The following is a 15,706-nucleotide window of genomic DNA, read 5'->3' as shown; positions in this document are numbered from 1 at the left end:
CATTGAGGACATCAGGAAGGTCTGAAAACAGCAAAATCTGCTCTATTTAAAATATTTTTTGTGCTCAGTTTTCTCTTGCTCTATGATTCAGCAAGGCCTTAAATAAAACTTCCTGCTTGTGAAAACTGCTGAATAAAGCACATGCTTTAGGTCACAGTAAAACCCCAAAGTACTTTTAAACAGGACCACATTTGTCCTCTTGCTTTTCCACTTCTTTCTTCCCAACTGCAGTAGTAACTTTTCTCACAAAACCACCTCAGGCAAGGAGCTAAAGCAGGGCCAAGCCTAGAGAACAACGTGGTATTTTCAGCTCAAATGATGAACCTTTGGGGCTGGTTTCTGTTCTCACTAACATGGATCAAGGAAGCACCAGGAGAGCTCAGGGTGCAGAGCAGAGGCTGTTGGAGCTCCTGTATTTACACACCCAACACTAAAAACAAAAAGCAACATGAGCAAACACAAATGGCTTGGCCCAAAGGCACCAGGAAGTTGAAAGCCCTGGCCCCAGATGTTTGTGCACTTCACTCAGAGCCTTAGAGACCAAGTGTCAGGAGGGCAATGAGGGCTGGAGGCGGATTCCCCCCGAGGCCATTGCCCAGAGGCCACCCCAGCAGGTCAGTCCCTCATCCACACAACCACTGCGACCCTCATTGGTATTTCCTGCTCACAGAGGCAACACAAACAACCCAAAGGCTTTGGGCAAGGCCTCAGCATTAGGAAGCTGCTTGTTTTTCTCAAGTGTGAGGTGGCTGCAGCCACCTCGCCAGCAGGCAGGGTTTGGCATGGTGGGACTCCAACAGAGCGGGGACCCCGCTTCTTATGCACCCCAACCACCAGATACTACAACAGCTTTTATAAATGAATGGTTGATGCAGGGCTGGAGGAGATTAAAGTCATGTACTGCTGGGGCAAGGGACTCTCAGCCCCTCCTGGCAGGTTTTGAGAAAGCCCAAGGAGAACAGCTGGTCAGAGTCCAGCCACTGGAGTGGCTGCAGAGGAAGCCAAACCTTGAGCTTCTGCTTCTGCTCTCCTCAACTTTTTGGCCCAGATTTTAATTTGCTATAAGAAAAGTGAGACCCTCAAAGTCAAAGGGTCATGAGCTCAAGTACAAGATACCAGAATGGGCAGGGAAAAGCAGAGATCATAATAAAGGCAGGACACATAGAAGTGATCCAGCTGACATTCACAACATCCAGAAGGAGAGCTGCTGAGCCTGGGCTCTGTAATCAGACCCACATCCAGCAGAGCCATTGACCAGGGATTCCAGAGAAAATCCTCAGGTTTAGTTCATTTTGACTGACAAATTGCAGCAGTCAGAGCCACGCCTGGCCCTCTGCACAGAGCCAGACCTCAAGCTTCCCACTTCAGCTCATTCTGAGTGAAGCAACAGGTCTCAACCACAGCTGCCAACACCTCCAGCCTCATTGCCCAACACCTGCAGACAGTTCAGCCAGTGTAGAGCAAACAGGGTGCTGTGAGAACTTCCACCAGTGGAGCAACACTGTGCAGCAACCAATCCTCTGATGGCCAAATGATCCCTTCTCCCTTGGAAAAGAGCAGAGCCTTTTGTTCCTCAGGTACAGGGGATGGCCAGGAGCAGGAAACCTGCATGGGTTTGTGAAGTGACAGCAGCCTGTCAAGGATCAGTTCAGGAGCAGAGAGGCAGAAGGTGAGCTCATCTGCTTCCCTCAGAACCAGTCTACCATCTCCCACTCCTCATTTCCACGGGAGGCTGTTTTGGGCCAGCACAGACCCATGACAACCACACATTTAACTCCTGGGCTTGCAGCTCACACTAGAAAGGAACCAGACAGGGTTCATCACTAATAGAAATGTGTCCATCCAAGCTAAAACCCCCCATTAGGAAGAGGCGAGCCCTAGCCTTATGGATGGCTCCTGGCAGTGAAAATGCATTTATTTCAAGTTAATGTATGGTGGGGGGTGGCAGTGGGGACAGAAAGGCCGGGTCAGGCATGGAGTGTGTGCTACATCAGAGAATCCCTTTGAGCAGGGGCAAATAAAGAGCTGCAGGACAGGAAAAATATAGGTCTGGTTTGAGTGCATATGCTGCTCTTTATTCTTAAAAGCATTACAGGCACTCTGCAACCTCCTCCCATTAAGGAGCATTCCCAGCTGATGACAGACCACAGAGCAGGAGCAGCCCCACAACACAGGCTGCAACACTGGCTTTGACCTCAGGGCCAGGGCCAAACCAGCTTGGCTGGGAGAAGTGCAAAAAGGGTCAGCCATTGAGTCACAGAAAGCCAAGCAGGGTCTCTGGGAGGGGTCCAGGAGCTCTGGGGTCTGATGTGTGTGGCAGCAGGAGCATCCCCCTGTCCACACCCTGGCCAAATGCCAAGGAAAATGGCAGGGGAAGAGCAGGGAAAATGGGAAGGCAACAACCTAGCATGGAGATGGGAGGGTTTGATGCGAAGCCTGGGTTCATTCAAGGCAGGAAAGCAACCCCTAAAAGAGGACAGAGATTTGACAACATTTGCCAAATGCTGACAAACCTCTCACTGAGGTTTACTGAATGCTGATTTTGTGGCCCGTTCTCTTTTTTTGCATCTGACTAGATGGGGTTTTGAGGAATAGGAACAAAAAGAACCAAAACATTCCTGCAGAAATTCAGTGAACTGAACAGCATTATCAAAGCCATAAACCAATATCCTGGAACTGCAAACGAACCAGAGCACTGCTCAGGTAAACAATCCTCACTCTCCATCTGCAGCTCCCACAGCACTGGAGAAAATGCACTACATGGAAGAAAATACAATATTAAAAAAATAAAAAGATGCAGGGAAAATTAGCAAGACACATGTAGATGGTGCAAGCTGCCGGGTTCCACTGAAACACAATTCCTTAGAAAGGTGCCAGACCTTCCCTTGGCCTTCTCTTCATCAAGCAGTTCCAGAGAAAATAGAAGGAAACCCTGGGCAGCCACAAATTCCTGATCAAAACCACCAAGCAGCTGATGCTGCAGCACTGAACTGGCTACAGCTGGCAACCTTGCACCAGGCCTTCCCTCCCCCTTCTCCTTTGTGAGATGATTTAACAAGCTGCAGAATCCCACAGGACATGTCAGTCAGCCAACAGCAATGGAGCATCGTGTCTGGAGCCCAATATGTCCATCTGCACTGCTCCCTTCTGACAGGCACACAGCTCTGAGTTGGAGTAAAAATGTCATCAAAAGGAACTTGTGCAGAACAAATTGTGGTAGAGCACAGGCCCTCCCTGCCTGCCAGTGCCCTTGTATGGGATAGATGTGTCAATTAAGGGTTTTGGGATGGCAGAAAACGTGTCACCTTCTGCCCACTGTCACACAACGTCAACGCACCTCAAATTTAATGTTTGTTTCCAGCACCCACAGAGATCTGATCCAATGCACATCTTAGTGGGAGTTTGGGATTTCCAGCACCTTGCACTTAGAAGGGTATGAGGATGGTGATTATTTAAACATGGACAGCCTCCTCCTGCTGAAGTCTCAGACCTCTCTACAGAGAGACAATAAACCCCCCATGCTCTCCCCATCTCAGCACTAAAAGACCCCTCAAGGTCTGTGTGCTCTGCCCAGCCAGCCATGCTCCAATGCTCCTCTGGGCCAGCACAGCTTCTTCCTGGGCACTGGCCCTTCACTTTGTGCCACATCACCCACACTCACATCCCCCTCAGCCTGGCTGCTGCCCACTCCCTCCCAAATCCTGCTCCCACCCCTGTCAGCCTGGCTGCTGCCCACTCCCTCCCAAATCCTGCTCCCACCCCTGTCAGCCTGGCTGCTGCCCAGCCCTGATGCCTGAACACTGAACCATGACGTGTCTGACCTGGGGCAGATGAAAAGCAGGTAAATAGGCCAAGTCAAGCAGAGACAGAGACTCAGGAACCGAATTACCCCTTCCCTACAGCAATTAAAAAAGCAAATGCAATTATTTTGTACCAACAACTGCACGCAGAGTGCACTTTTGCCTTAGGGAGACTGCAAGCAGTGAGACAGAGGTTGGCACGACATCCCCCTTCCCCTGTGACATTGCCCAAATCAGTGAGAGGACTCAGAATCGGTGCTGGCACAGCAGTGTTCAATTCTGGGCACACAGGGAGACCCCAGGATGCTGGGAGGGATCATCAGGACAGGCAGGAGAAACACGGTGCTGGAGTGAAAAGGGAATGAGTTGCTCTGATAGCAAACAACAGAATGACAGGATGAGAGACAAGGCCCTCGAGGAAGGGGACACGGGACTGGAGAATTCAGAGCCACAACAAAGCTTCCACTGAAGCGTTTGGAGCACACTTTACCCTTGGACACAGCCCACACCAGCAGCCCAGCCACTCACCCACATGGCTCCATTTAAGCCTGTATCAATCCCAGCTCCAGCTTAACCAGGAGTCCCTGAGGGCTAAAGAAAGACACGGGGAGGAGAGATTAACTGGCAACAGTGTGGGACACAAACAAGGCACCGACACACCAGAGACACTCCTTCTTGATGAGCTTTTTAATTGGGTGCCCAAAGAGCAAGAGACAGGGAAATGAGAGAGCAAAGACAGAGAGAGCAGGAGGGCAAACAGAGAAGTGACCCCAGGGTGGTTCAGATGGGAACACACCTGAGAAGTGACCCCAGGGTGGCTCAGATGGGAACACACCTGAGAAGTGACCCCAGGGTGGCTCAGATGGGAACACACCTGAGAAGTGACCCCAGGGTGGCTCAGATGGGAACACACCTGAGAAGTGACCCCAGGGTGGCTCAGATGGGAAGAACACAGGGGACACACCTGAGCAGCCACAGAGCTCTGTGATCAGCTCTGCTTGTCATGTCAATGCTACACAAGCAGAGAAAGCACTGACTTGGACAACAGTTCCTAAGGAAAAGCTCAGGAAAAGAAGGATGAAAATCAGAAAGGACATCCTTTTACTCCAGAAGCATCCTTGAAATCCAGCCTGTTAGAGAGCAGGATCAGGAGTGAATGGCCAAGGCAGGAAATTATGCCCAAATCCCAAGATAGCTGCTAGGAGTTGTCATTACTCGTCTGTGCTATCTGCACAGAGATAAGGTTAGAGCTGAAAAACACGAGTGCTGAGAGCTGAGGGCATGAGCCAGGCAGTCAGAGGGATGGAGCTGACAGTCCTGGCCTGCTCTGAGAGCCCTGGGGAAGGGCAGGGACCCCTCCCCAGGAGCTGCCAGGGGCAGCTGCACCCACCCCTAATGCTGGAAAACCGAACCAATAATGGAACAGGCAGCAAAGAGAGATGTTCCCACATATTTCATTGTGGATCTGCAGCTTCCAGTCCTGCCTTCACCCAAATGCTCTGACTCTGCCTACAATGACAGCCTCAAACAGCTTTTCCTCACCAGAAAAAAAAAACAAACTTCGTTCTTTGGGGAACATATACAACATAAAATGTTCCAAACCCCTTAAAAGATTTCTGCACGCTTCTCTGCAAGAATAACAAACCCAGCTCGGAGCCTTTTCTCTGTTCAATACAGCTCTCCCAGCCAGAAGCTGCTTTCAGCAGCAGAACCTTTCCCAGCCTGACATTTTTAACATACAGAAGGAATGTACATATGCCAGTCAGACTCCTAAATATATGCTGGATAAAATTTTCCAGGACTTCAAACAATTTCAGGGTTACTGTGACTGTCCCAGCAAATAATTATATCTCAGCTGTAACAACTCACACCCATATAACAACTAGGATCCTCAAAGCTTTTAAACCAATTCTCTTTAGTTTTATTTCCAGTGAAAAGGAATGTCAAGGTCACATCCTGTTTCACTCCTTCTGTGAAATAATTTCTGTTGAGATTAGAGGAAATATTTCCAAAATGCCAAATCCAGCACGAATTCCACACATCCTCCAAGTTCCATTTTCAGCTGTTCTCACCCAGAGTAGATGAGCCACAGGAGCACAGACACAGCTTCATAGCCTGCACCAGGCTGAAAGGAGCTGTGAAAGGGGCACAGGGGCGTTGCAGTAACAGAAAATCATGCAAAGGTGGTTACTAACAACACTCCAGGACAGCCACAAGTCATCCATGGGGATCACGGGATGAACTGAGGTCAAACATCTCTTACAGGGCAGTCAACCCTATCAGAGTCCCCACTGTGCAGTGAGAATCCAAGGCTTAAGAAATCCCTGGAAAGAAGCACTAGGAAAAAAAACAACCCAAGTCCACAGGACAGAGTCTCCTATTTAAGTCATCTGATGGATTTCATTGTCCTTGTAACAGAACCAAGGTGACGATGCAAAGCTTTGAAGTCTTCAGAGCTTAAGGTTTTATCCTAATCCTGTTCCTGATTCCTAAAAGAATTGTGCTGATTCCTGAAACCGAGAGCAGTGAGGAAGAGCCTGCGGAGCCCACCTGGGTCCCTTCATGGGGGTGCTTCAAACCTCAGCAGGCACCCAGCCTCTGGAATCAGATTCTGTTCTAAAATCAGGCACTTTGTAATGATAAACTTGAGCGGATTTCTCAGTGTCTTAATTAGGATGAGGCAAAAGTCAATTCACCTAATTTCCAACCCACTTCAATATTAGATTTGAAAGACCACCTATGACATCTTCAGCCTTGCTTGCCTCAGGAGTCTGCACAACAGCAGGCAATGGGATTAGATAAAAATCTAATGAGATAATGTATTTACATCATATTTATGGCACTCACTGTCAGACAGGGTTTTGTTCTCGTGTACTGGGGACTGTCCTCAGTACATGGCACTACAGATACTTCCTCTGAACTGGAAAAAGCTTGAGGTTTATTTTTAACACTAATTTCCTATAAAAGAAACCATGTGTTAAAATAACAAGGGAGGAGTGTGAATGTACCTGGGCTTACCAAACCTAAACACCAACTCCAGCTCAACTTTCCTCCAGATGAATAACTTGGGCTCCTGCAAAGTGTCCAGTAAAGCCATGCACACACACTCCTCCCCCTATAATTCCCTCAGCATCCTGCTGTGCCAGACGTACACCCTGATTTTCACCTGGAACTCTCAACAGCCACATGACAGCAAGCCAAGCATGTACCTAAAAACACAGAGTCCCAGCACTTGGCATCCTGCAGCCTCCCAAACATTTGAACAGCTCACCCTCACTAACCCTGGGGAAGCAGCCACCTCAACATCCTGCATGTGCCAGAGCCAGCTAAAATCCTTGGCTTAGGAAAAAGAAAAAACCACACAAATCTACACAGAAACAGTTCCAAACTTAAACCCCTTATCCAGCAGTCTGGAGGCCCAACTGGATTTTCTTCCAGGATACAAACACCTGCAGGAATCCCTGCTGAGCATCCAGCTCCACATTCAGTTAAAGGGCAATTGAAAAAGTTTAACTCCAATCTGATTCTCCCAGCTTCTCAAAGCTCAGTATTTCTCATTGAGTTACAGCACCAGGACAAAGTAATTTTGGATTCAGGTCTAGAAGCGTGCTGTGGTGGGATGGACACCCAGGTACCATGTGGCATTAATGCCCTGCCTGACCCAGGGCAGGGCATCCTCCTACCCATGAGGGTGCAGGAGTGCAAGTTTTTGGAAGCAGGACATAAAAAGCTCTGAGGTTCTCTAGGTTTTGTGTAGAAGAGGGCACGTTTCACACACTCCAGCTCAAATTTCATTCCAAAGGCAGCTGACACCTTCCTGCCCTGTCTTTATTGGAGCCTTTGCCCCCTCCCCAGCCCCCAGGCTCTCTGCTGCCGACAGCCAGCCCAGGTGCACCGACATTTCCAGCTCTGTTTTCCTCCCTCCTGCAGACAGCAGCTGTGTTCACTTCGCCAGACGGTTGCTATAGAAACAAATCAATCCTCAATAGTTTTATTTTTACCAGTTTCTGTGAAATAGGATTTATCTCATTTCCATGACTAAGCTGTACTCTGGAGTGAGCTCTCTGGGACAGTGACAGTGCCAGCTCAGCATCAGCAGAGTTTGTGCTGCAGTGACAAGAGGAAAGAGCCATCACCCTTGTTCAGAGGCACCTTCTCATCCTGAGGACACTTCACCTTGAAAGGATTCCACAGCCAGAGCACTATAGCACTCCACAGCTGCATCTGAGGAGTGAACAGAGCAGGAGTGGATGGCACAGCCGGGAAAGGAGATGAGCTCACACGGAGTGGAGGTGTCAGCACACGTTCTCTGCTGAGAGTCAGCCTGGCAGGCCCTGGGCAATGTCACAGGAGGGGCTCAGCCTCCAGGAACTGCCTGTCCTTTGTGCCAGGGCAGCTGAGAGGAGCTTTCCTTCTGGTCTGGCATGATATGGATGCATTTTCTGCATTCTGTATTACCTGTACTCTATGTCACACCTTTCCCCTATTTGTTGTCCTTCAGTCACACTGAAATGATGTGTATTCTCACAAAAATCCAGCTGGATGAACCCTGTTTCTTGGCTCAGCAGCTCCCAATACACCAAATACTGTTCCAGCCGTTCATCTCCAGAAAGTTCTGCTCCCTGCCAAAGGGCCTTCCACAGCTGGAGGGGACCTGTGGCACTGAGTGGAGCAGCTCCTCTTCAGCAAAACCCACTGCTGGGAGCAGGAGGGAAGGGGAGACAGCTCTGCCTGCCTTTCCCTCCTGCTGCATCCAGGAACTGTGCAGCCTCAGGAGACAGGAGTGTTAGACCTGCCAGTTGCAGCGTTTCCCCCAACACCCACCTGTGCAGAGCTTTCCACTTCCAGACCCCCTCTCTGCCAACTAAACCCTGCAAACCTGGAGCTGCCCCCAGCCCATTGGGAAGGGAGCGAGACATGGCCCTCTCCAGGGGGTTTCACAGGAAGGAACCCACCCACCCATCAATTCCCATGTGTCCAAGAAAGCCCCAGTGCTGTGAAACCACAAGTTCTGCTTTACCCACTTTACCCAAGTGCCACTGAGCAAGGAGAGTCTGATGCTCCTGACCCAGCCCTGAACACAGAACTGCACCGAGCAGAGCAAGCAAGCAAAAACTTTCCAAAACTGCAGGACAAGATCACACAGAGACAAAACACTGCAGAGTCCCAGCCAGTAACTGCAGCCTTTGAATTCTTAAAGAAGTACTTAGGAAACAATTCCCAGCACAAGCACCTTCAGCAATCCCTGTGCTCAGGTGTGTAATTAAAGAGGGTTCAGTCCCACAGCGCCGTGTGCACGGGAGGGTGTGGAGAAGGTTTAAAGTGGGTGAGATGATTAATCACAGCAGCAGGATGAGGGGGAGACCCAGCATTGCCCTGTTCTGCGGGAATGCAGCAGGAGCAGCTCCTTTGTGATGGGGAAAGGCAAGAGAGGGAAGCACCTTGCTTGCACAAGGCTGGGTTAGCTGGACCTTGGAGCCCCCCGGTGATCCTGCTGCTGTCTCTGCCGGACACTGCAGGACTCACTGTGTGCTCACCCACACGGCCTGGGGACACCTGGAGGGACAGACAGACAGCCCGGCCCTGACCTCGGACAGGGCAATCCCCCCCTTCCCCAGGGGGAAATCCTTGGCACCGTGTGCCTTCCCCGGGGAATGGCAGCAGACAGGCACAGTCGGAGCCTTCCCCAGGAGGCACCATCAGATCCCTGCTGTGAACCATCAGCAGCACCAGAACAAATAGCAAACCCCACTTTTAAATTTTTTCTGATTCCTAACCACCCTTGGACTGTTGGAAGCCACCTCAAGTGTTCTGCCATCCTGCCACATCACTCTTTAAACCAACCAGACCCCCTCACCAGCAGCAACAGCTGAAAATGGGCTGGAGCAAGGGTTGTGGCTTCTCTGGAGCAGCACTCGACCCTTCCCACAATAGACGTGCACCCAAACTCCTCATCCCCAGCAGAAGCATCTCCCTGATACGCTCCCTGGGGACTGCATATCCCATCTGGGGCTCAGCAGCAGCCTCAGCTTCCCCCTCTGGCAACACAGATCCAGACTTTTCACAGCAATAGATGGAAATAAAAAGCTGCTTCTGCAGCTTTGGCTTTAACACAACCCATCCCTCATTGCTCCTGGCAAAACCTCCTGAATGCAGCCTGATAGCTCAGCCACAGACTGTTTTGTTGTTTCCCACCCCTAACTTCACAGTAAACCACTAAAAAAAAAAAACCACAATACATCAAATTCTGCAGCCTCGATGCAGAAGTGGCTCATAACCCCAAGGAACCTCAAGGATTCACAGACCATCTCTGATTTCTGGACTTGCTGTTGCTCTTAAGCCTCAAGCTGTGCATGCACAGAGTGGGTTTTCTCTCTGGCTCCTCACACGGAGCTCCTGCCTGTGCCACGGTCCATGGCTGGAACCGGAGAAGCCGGGCCTGGCCAGGGAGCCAGGACCTGCTCCCACTGCTGGGCCAGGCCTGCAGCAGCTCCCCAGGCCCTGGCAGATCCCAGGGGCTGCGTGGACGCCAGCAGGGAGCCGAGCCTTCCAAAGCCTGGCAGCCATCACCTCTTTGTGAGCCCACCATCTGCTCTGGCAGATCCACACTCCCATTTCCCCCTCCTGCATCCTCCTCGTTTCCCCAGCTCTCTGTCAGCACTCCCCATTCCCATCAGCTTCCCATCAGGATTTATTCTCCTGCCCAGTGCCCTGAGTGTTGCACCTGGCACATTCACCCCTCCAGAGACTTAAATTGTCTTTGGAGCTCCTCCTCCTGTGGATTACCCCACTCCATCCCATTCTGTTTCCTGCTCACCTGCAGCCATAGGTGATTGGAATCTGTGCTGCCTCCACACCCAGCGGGCCCTGCTCAGCCTGGGAAGGAGCAGCACAGCCCAGACTGTGACAAAGTTCACATTTAACTGATAACAGACCAATGGCAATTCAGGTTACCTGATAAAACACCACATTGCAAGGAATTTACTGCCAGGGCCATCTTCTACCACTTCATGGAGCAGCACTTGCTCTCTTTGGAAGAGAAATGGCCCAAACCAGTGAGTGCCAGCTCAGAGCAGGTGCCAGCACAGCATGTACCAGGTGTAATGTGGGAATTCCAGGGAATGCCTGGTTTGTACCCCATCCAAAACTATATCTTTGAGACACTGGAAAGGCAGAACTGACAAAAAGAGCTGCAACAGGCACCTCAGGAGAGAAGAGCTTTGGGAGCAGGTTATCCAAACAGTGGGACTTAAACAGAAACTAAAATAGGGTCCTGAAATCAGGCAGAGAAAAGAACAAAGGTAGCAGCCCAGCAGAGTGTTTATGTTCCTGCTCTGGGAGTGGAGAGCAGCTCAGCAGCTCCTGTGTCAGGAGAGATCCTTACGGACACGAGGAGCCTTGGCAGGAGCAGGGATCAGCCTGAGCAGGGTCACGGGCTGCCCAAGGAAGGGAAAACACAGAGCACACAGGCCTGACTGAGGGCAGGCTTCTCCCCACAACCAAGGAGGGCAAAATCCTACATCAGAAAAGTTCCCATGTTCTAGCATTGGAAAAGGTGATGTTTTCTCCACCCTAAAATTCATCTGTCTGGTCCCTGCAGCCTGTCCCAGCCTGTCTCCTGCACTCCCTGGCCTCTCCTTGCAGGGACACTCAGCAGCTGCTTCTCATCAAAACCTCACCACGAGCTGGAGGAGTCCATAACAGAGCCAGAGCCCAGCAAGTGCTCGGGAGGTGGGAAACAGTCACAAAGCTCCTAAATAGCACCAGGTGGCAAACAGGACACGTTGCCATGCCCCACAGTGTGCAGCCAGACCAGGAACTGCTGTCACAGGCACAAATCCCAGCTGTACAGAGAAAGGGGCAGGTCCAGTGTCACCAGCAGCTACAGCCATGGTTGTGAGCATGGAAAACGAGTGACAGCTGTGACAGGCACCCTCCTTCAGGCTGTGCACGAAGCAGTGTCCACATGTGAGAAACAGTAACAGGTCAGAGCCAAAGGGACAGCCGGGCTCACTCTGGCACCACGGGACTGCTCCAGGACCATGGCACCACGGGCACTGTCCAGGAAAAGGCAGAAAAAGGCCCCATCGTGCCCAGGTGCTGTTGGGCACTGGCGGATCTGGTTCAGCTCACAGGGTGTTCAACTGCACTGAGCCACTGCACTGATCTGAGGCCCCTGTGGGCACATCCATCCCACTCCAACAAGGGCTCAGACTGTTTAATGTAGCAAAAGAGAAGAACAAAGCTCGACCCAAGGGTAGATTTACGTTTCAGAAAGGCAAACGTGTGCCCCAGGGCAGGGTGAGCTCTCGCATGCCTGCAAGCTTCTGCCACCAGCACAACCTGCAGGGATCCAACTGGTTTATGTGAAAGGAAAAACAGATGAAATTTGGCCAAAAAGGGGCAAGTCACATCTCTCTGAACAGCCAGGTTGTGTAGCAACAGTATCACTTGGCACTGGACACAAACCTCCTCCACACCTCCCGTACAAACCAACTGCTCAGGGACCAGGAGCATTCCCAAAGTGCCCAAAGCTGCAGCTCCAGCAGCGAGAGGTGATGCCAAAACACGAGGAAGAGAAACAAAAGTCCAAGAGCTTCAACCAGCAAATTCCACAGCATGGGGCTGAGGACGAGCCGAGCCCAGGCACGACAGAGTGTCACCGCCAGCCGCGACAATGCCAGCGCAGGGCCGGGACACCTCGCGAAAGTCATCCCGCAGCTCTGGCAGTGCGGGAGCCTCCCCGGGCACACCGCAGCTCCCAGCGCCGCAGCGGCTGGTGCCAGGGGGGACGGGCAGCACCCAGCGCTGGCACTGCCGGCTGCAGACAGCTCGAAAGTCACCCACTCCCCTCTCCGGAGGGCACAGCAGCCCGAGGAGCTCCCTCTGGCACGGCCCCCCGGCATCACCGGCCCCACCAAACGCTCAGGGGTGCGCAGCTCCCACGCCCCGCTGCAGTGTCCCGTCCCAGCCGGGGAGCAGAGCGGGGACAGACCCCGGCCTGCCCCGCAGCGCTGCGGCCCCAGCAGCCCCCTCGCTGCACCCCAAGATCCAAACCCCCCAGACGCCCCCAGCCCCACACACGCCACCCGCGGCTCCCGCTGCCCTCCCGGCCCGCAGCGCCGCAGCCAGCGGCAGCAGCCCCCGCCGGGCCGCGGATCCGTCCCCGGGCCGCGCTCACCTCAGCAGGCTGGACAGCGGGTGCCCCACACCGCCGCTCCCGCCGCTCCCGCCGCCGCCTCCCCCCGCCGAGCCGCCGCCGCCGCCCCCGCCGGAGCCGCCGAAGCCGGAGCTGAGGCGCTTCCCCGAGAGCAGCTTCTCCACGGCCGGGAGGTTCCCGGTGCGGGCGGCCTCCAGCAGCTCCTGCTCCTTCCCCATGGCCGGCGCGGCCCCGCCGCCCGCGCGACTTCCGGGGCGGGGCCGGGGCGGGCCGGGGCGGGGCCTCGGAGGGCGCGGCCCGACGGGCGGGGTTTGATGGATGGGCGGTGCGGGGGCGGGGAGCTGTAACGGCCACGCCCCCCGCGGTGCCCGCCGTGCCTCGGCCGCGCCCGTTTCGGGCGGCTCTGGGGAGTTTTCCCCGCGGGGCCGCCCTAGCGCCGTGTCCCGGCAGGGTCCAGGCGTGCGGAGGGCGGCTCGGAGCGGGGTTGGTCGGTCCGGGCGCGCAGAGCCCGGGGGTGAGGCCCGCACGGGGCCCCCTCCGCAGCCCCGCTGCCATGGCGACAAGCCCGGCCCCGCGCGTCATTAAGCTGCGCTGCCGAGTCGCTGTTGCCGCGGCAACAGGCACCGCCCTCGTTGTCATCGGGACGCGCTGTCGCACCTCCGTTGCCATGACTACAGACGCCGTGCCCCCCCGCCTCGCCGGTGCGCGTGCGTCATCACGAGGCGCCCCGCGTCACGTTCCCGTGGCGATAGGCCCCGCCCCTCGCGGCGCCCGCAGTGTTTCGTCATCAGGAGGCGCCGCGGGCGCGGCCATGGCGGACCCGGCCCGGGACGCGCTCGGTGCCGCCGCCGCTGTGCCGGAGCCGCCGCCCGCAGCCGCCTCCCCGCCCGAAGCGGCGGCCGCAGAGGCGGCGGGAGAAGGCGAGGTGCGGGAGGCTGGCGGCGGCAGCGAGCTGAAGGCGGAGGTGGCGGACGGGGAGGTGAGGCGGGAGCGGGAGCGGGGCCGGGGCGGGCGGCGGGGCCGCAGAACGAGCGCTGCGCTCCCGCCCAGGTGAGGAGCGCGGAGGGGGAGGCGGCGGACGCGGAGGAGCCGGGGCTGCAGGCGGGTGCGGCCCGGAAGGTGAAGCTGGAGCTGAAGGAGCGGAAGGAGAAGAAGCAGAAAGTGGACGAGGACGAGATCCAGAAGATGCAGTGAGTGCCTGCGGGTTCGGGAATCGTGGCCCCGGTGCCGCAGCCCCCTCCAGATCCCCCTCCCCGCCTTCCAGCCCGGCGCTCCCCGCTCCGGCCTCCGCGGGGCTGGGAGCGATCGCTGCGTGCCCCGCAGGATCCTGGTCTCCTCCTTCTCCGAGGAGCAGCTGAACCGCTACGAGATGTACCGGCGCTCTGCCTTCCCCAAGGCTGCCATCAAACGGGTACGAGAGCGGCCGGAGCCCCGGCGGGGCTGGGCCACGGCCGGTCCCGGGGGGCTCCAGCTCCAATCCCCGCAGCGGGAGCTGGGGCCGCGGCTCCCCGAGGGGCTGGATGGGCTGGGAGGTCACGGGGGTGGGGATCTGACTGTCCCTGTCCCTGTCCCAGCTCATCCAGTCCATCACCGGCACCTCCGTGTCCCAGAACGTCGTCATTGCCATGTCGGGCATCTCCAAGGTGTTTGTTGGGGAGGTGGTGGAAGAAGGTGAGTGGCACCTTGCTGAGAGGCTAGGGTGAATTCCCTGCTTGGAGCAGGGTGTGGAACAGGATTTTCATGGTTCTCCAGCAGCTCTGGCTCACAGCAGAAGCTGCCACAGCCCCTCTGATCCCCCAGCACTGCTGCTTCTCCTCAGGAAGAGAAGCTGGGCTGGCAACTCCGTCCCTCAGCCCCAGAGCAGCTGCATGATGGGGATGCCATTAGTGCTGCAGGGACAGAGTGGCTCCAAAGCCTCTAGACCTGCCCCAGTTCCTTTGTGGGATGAGCTCAGATCAGTTTGGGACAGGGAGCTGAGCCTGCTCTTTCTGCTCAGCTGTTGGGGCTCACAGCCCACCCACCCCCAGAGGCTCTGAGCTCCTCCACCCCCTCCACAGTTCCTGAGGGGTTCAGCAGCTTTTTGTCCTGCCTGCTGCCCTGGGACTCCTGTCAGGGAGGAGGAGCTGGTGCAAACCCCAAGCACAAACATTTCCTGTTCCTTCCCAACTGCACTGAAGCAGCAGCAGGGGCTGGGCAGAGCTCAGCTGGCCCCTGCCCTGACCTGTGTGTCTGTCTGTCTATCTGTCCAGCTTTGGATGTGTGTGAGAAGTGGGGGGAGCTGCCCCCCCTGCAGCCCAAGCACATGAGGGAGGCTGTCCGGAGGCTCAAGGCACGGGGGCAAATCCCCAACTCCAAGTACAAAAAGATCATTTTCCACTGAGAGAGGCTGAGATAAGCTTCCTGTAGGACCTTCCCACGTGGACTCTTCCCTAAGGCCCTTTTGGGGTGACCTGTGGGACCTCAAGGATGTTCCTGCTGTCCCTGCCTGTGCTGGGCAGAGCCTGGATGCACCCTTGACCTGGACTTTGGGGAGAGCAACATCCAGGGGCTGCAGAGCATTTTCTGCTGGCCCAGATGTGCCATCTGTGCCCAGATGTGTGGGTTTTCTTTTCAGTGCATTAAACTTATTCTTGTGTTCATAACCAGGCTGGGATCTGCTCTTTGTGTGACCCAAGGTGCTCCCAGAGCTGATTCCCTGGGAACATCTGAAATCAGGGTTCAGCTGTGCTTCCAAATCCAGAAGCTG

General features: G+C 54.8%; 2 protein-coding genes across 4 annotated transcripts in view; one reads left to right on the top strand and one right to left on the bottom strand.

Moving 5' to 3' along the window:
- The window catches only part of ANKS1A (ankyrin repeat and sterile alpha motif domain containing 1A), a 73,649-nt gene extending 60,462 nt beyond the window's left edge, over positions 1–13,187 (bottom strand). For all 3 annotated transcript variants that reach the window (XM_021535994.2, XM_021535995.2, XM_021535997.2), the window contains exon 1: positions 12,982–13,187. In XM_021535994.2, coding sequence (XP_021391669.2) covers positions 12,982–13,178 — 197 coding nt within the window. In that variant the 5' untranslated portion in view covers positions 13,179–13,187. The remainder of the gene's footprint in view (positions 1–12,981) is intronic.
- A 584-nt stretch (positions 13,188–13,771) lies between these two features.
- On the top strand, positions 13,772–15,602 carry TAF11 (TATA-box binding protein associated factor 11). The gene is made up of 5 exons (XM_021535970.2): positions 13,772–13,939; positions 14,011–14,150; positions 14,284–14,371; positions 14,535–14,631; positions 15,210–15,602. Exons 1-5 carry the CDS (start codon positions 13,772–13,774, stop codon positions 15,338–15,340), a joined length of 624 nt encoding a protein of 207 aa, XP_021391645.1. The 3' UTR covers positions 15,341–15,602.
- Positions 15,603–15,706: the final 104 nt, after the last annotated feature.

Source organism: Lonchura striata, chromosome 30 (genome assembly GCF_046129695.1).
Source record: "Lonchura striata isolate bLonStr1 chromosome 30, bLonStr1.mat, whole genome shotgun sequence".
In the NCBI taxonomy this organism is placed as follows: domain Eukaryota; kingdom Metazoa; phylum Chordata; class Aves; order Passeriformes; family Estrildidae; genus Lonchura; species Lonchura striata.
This window is presented reverse-complemented; position numbering and strand designations above follow the sequence as displayed.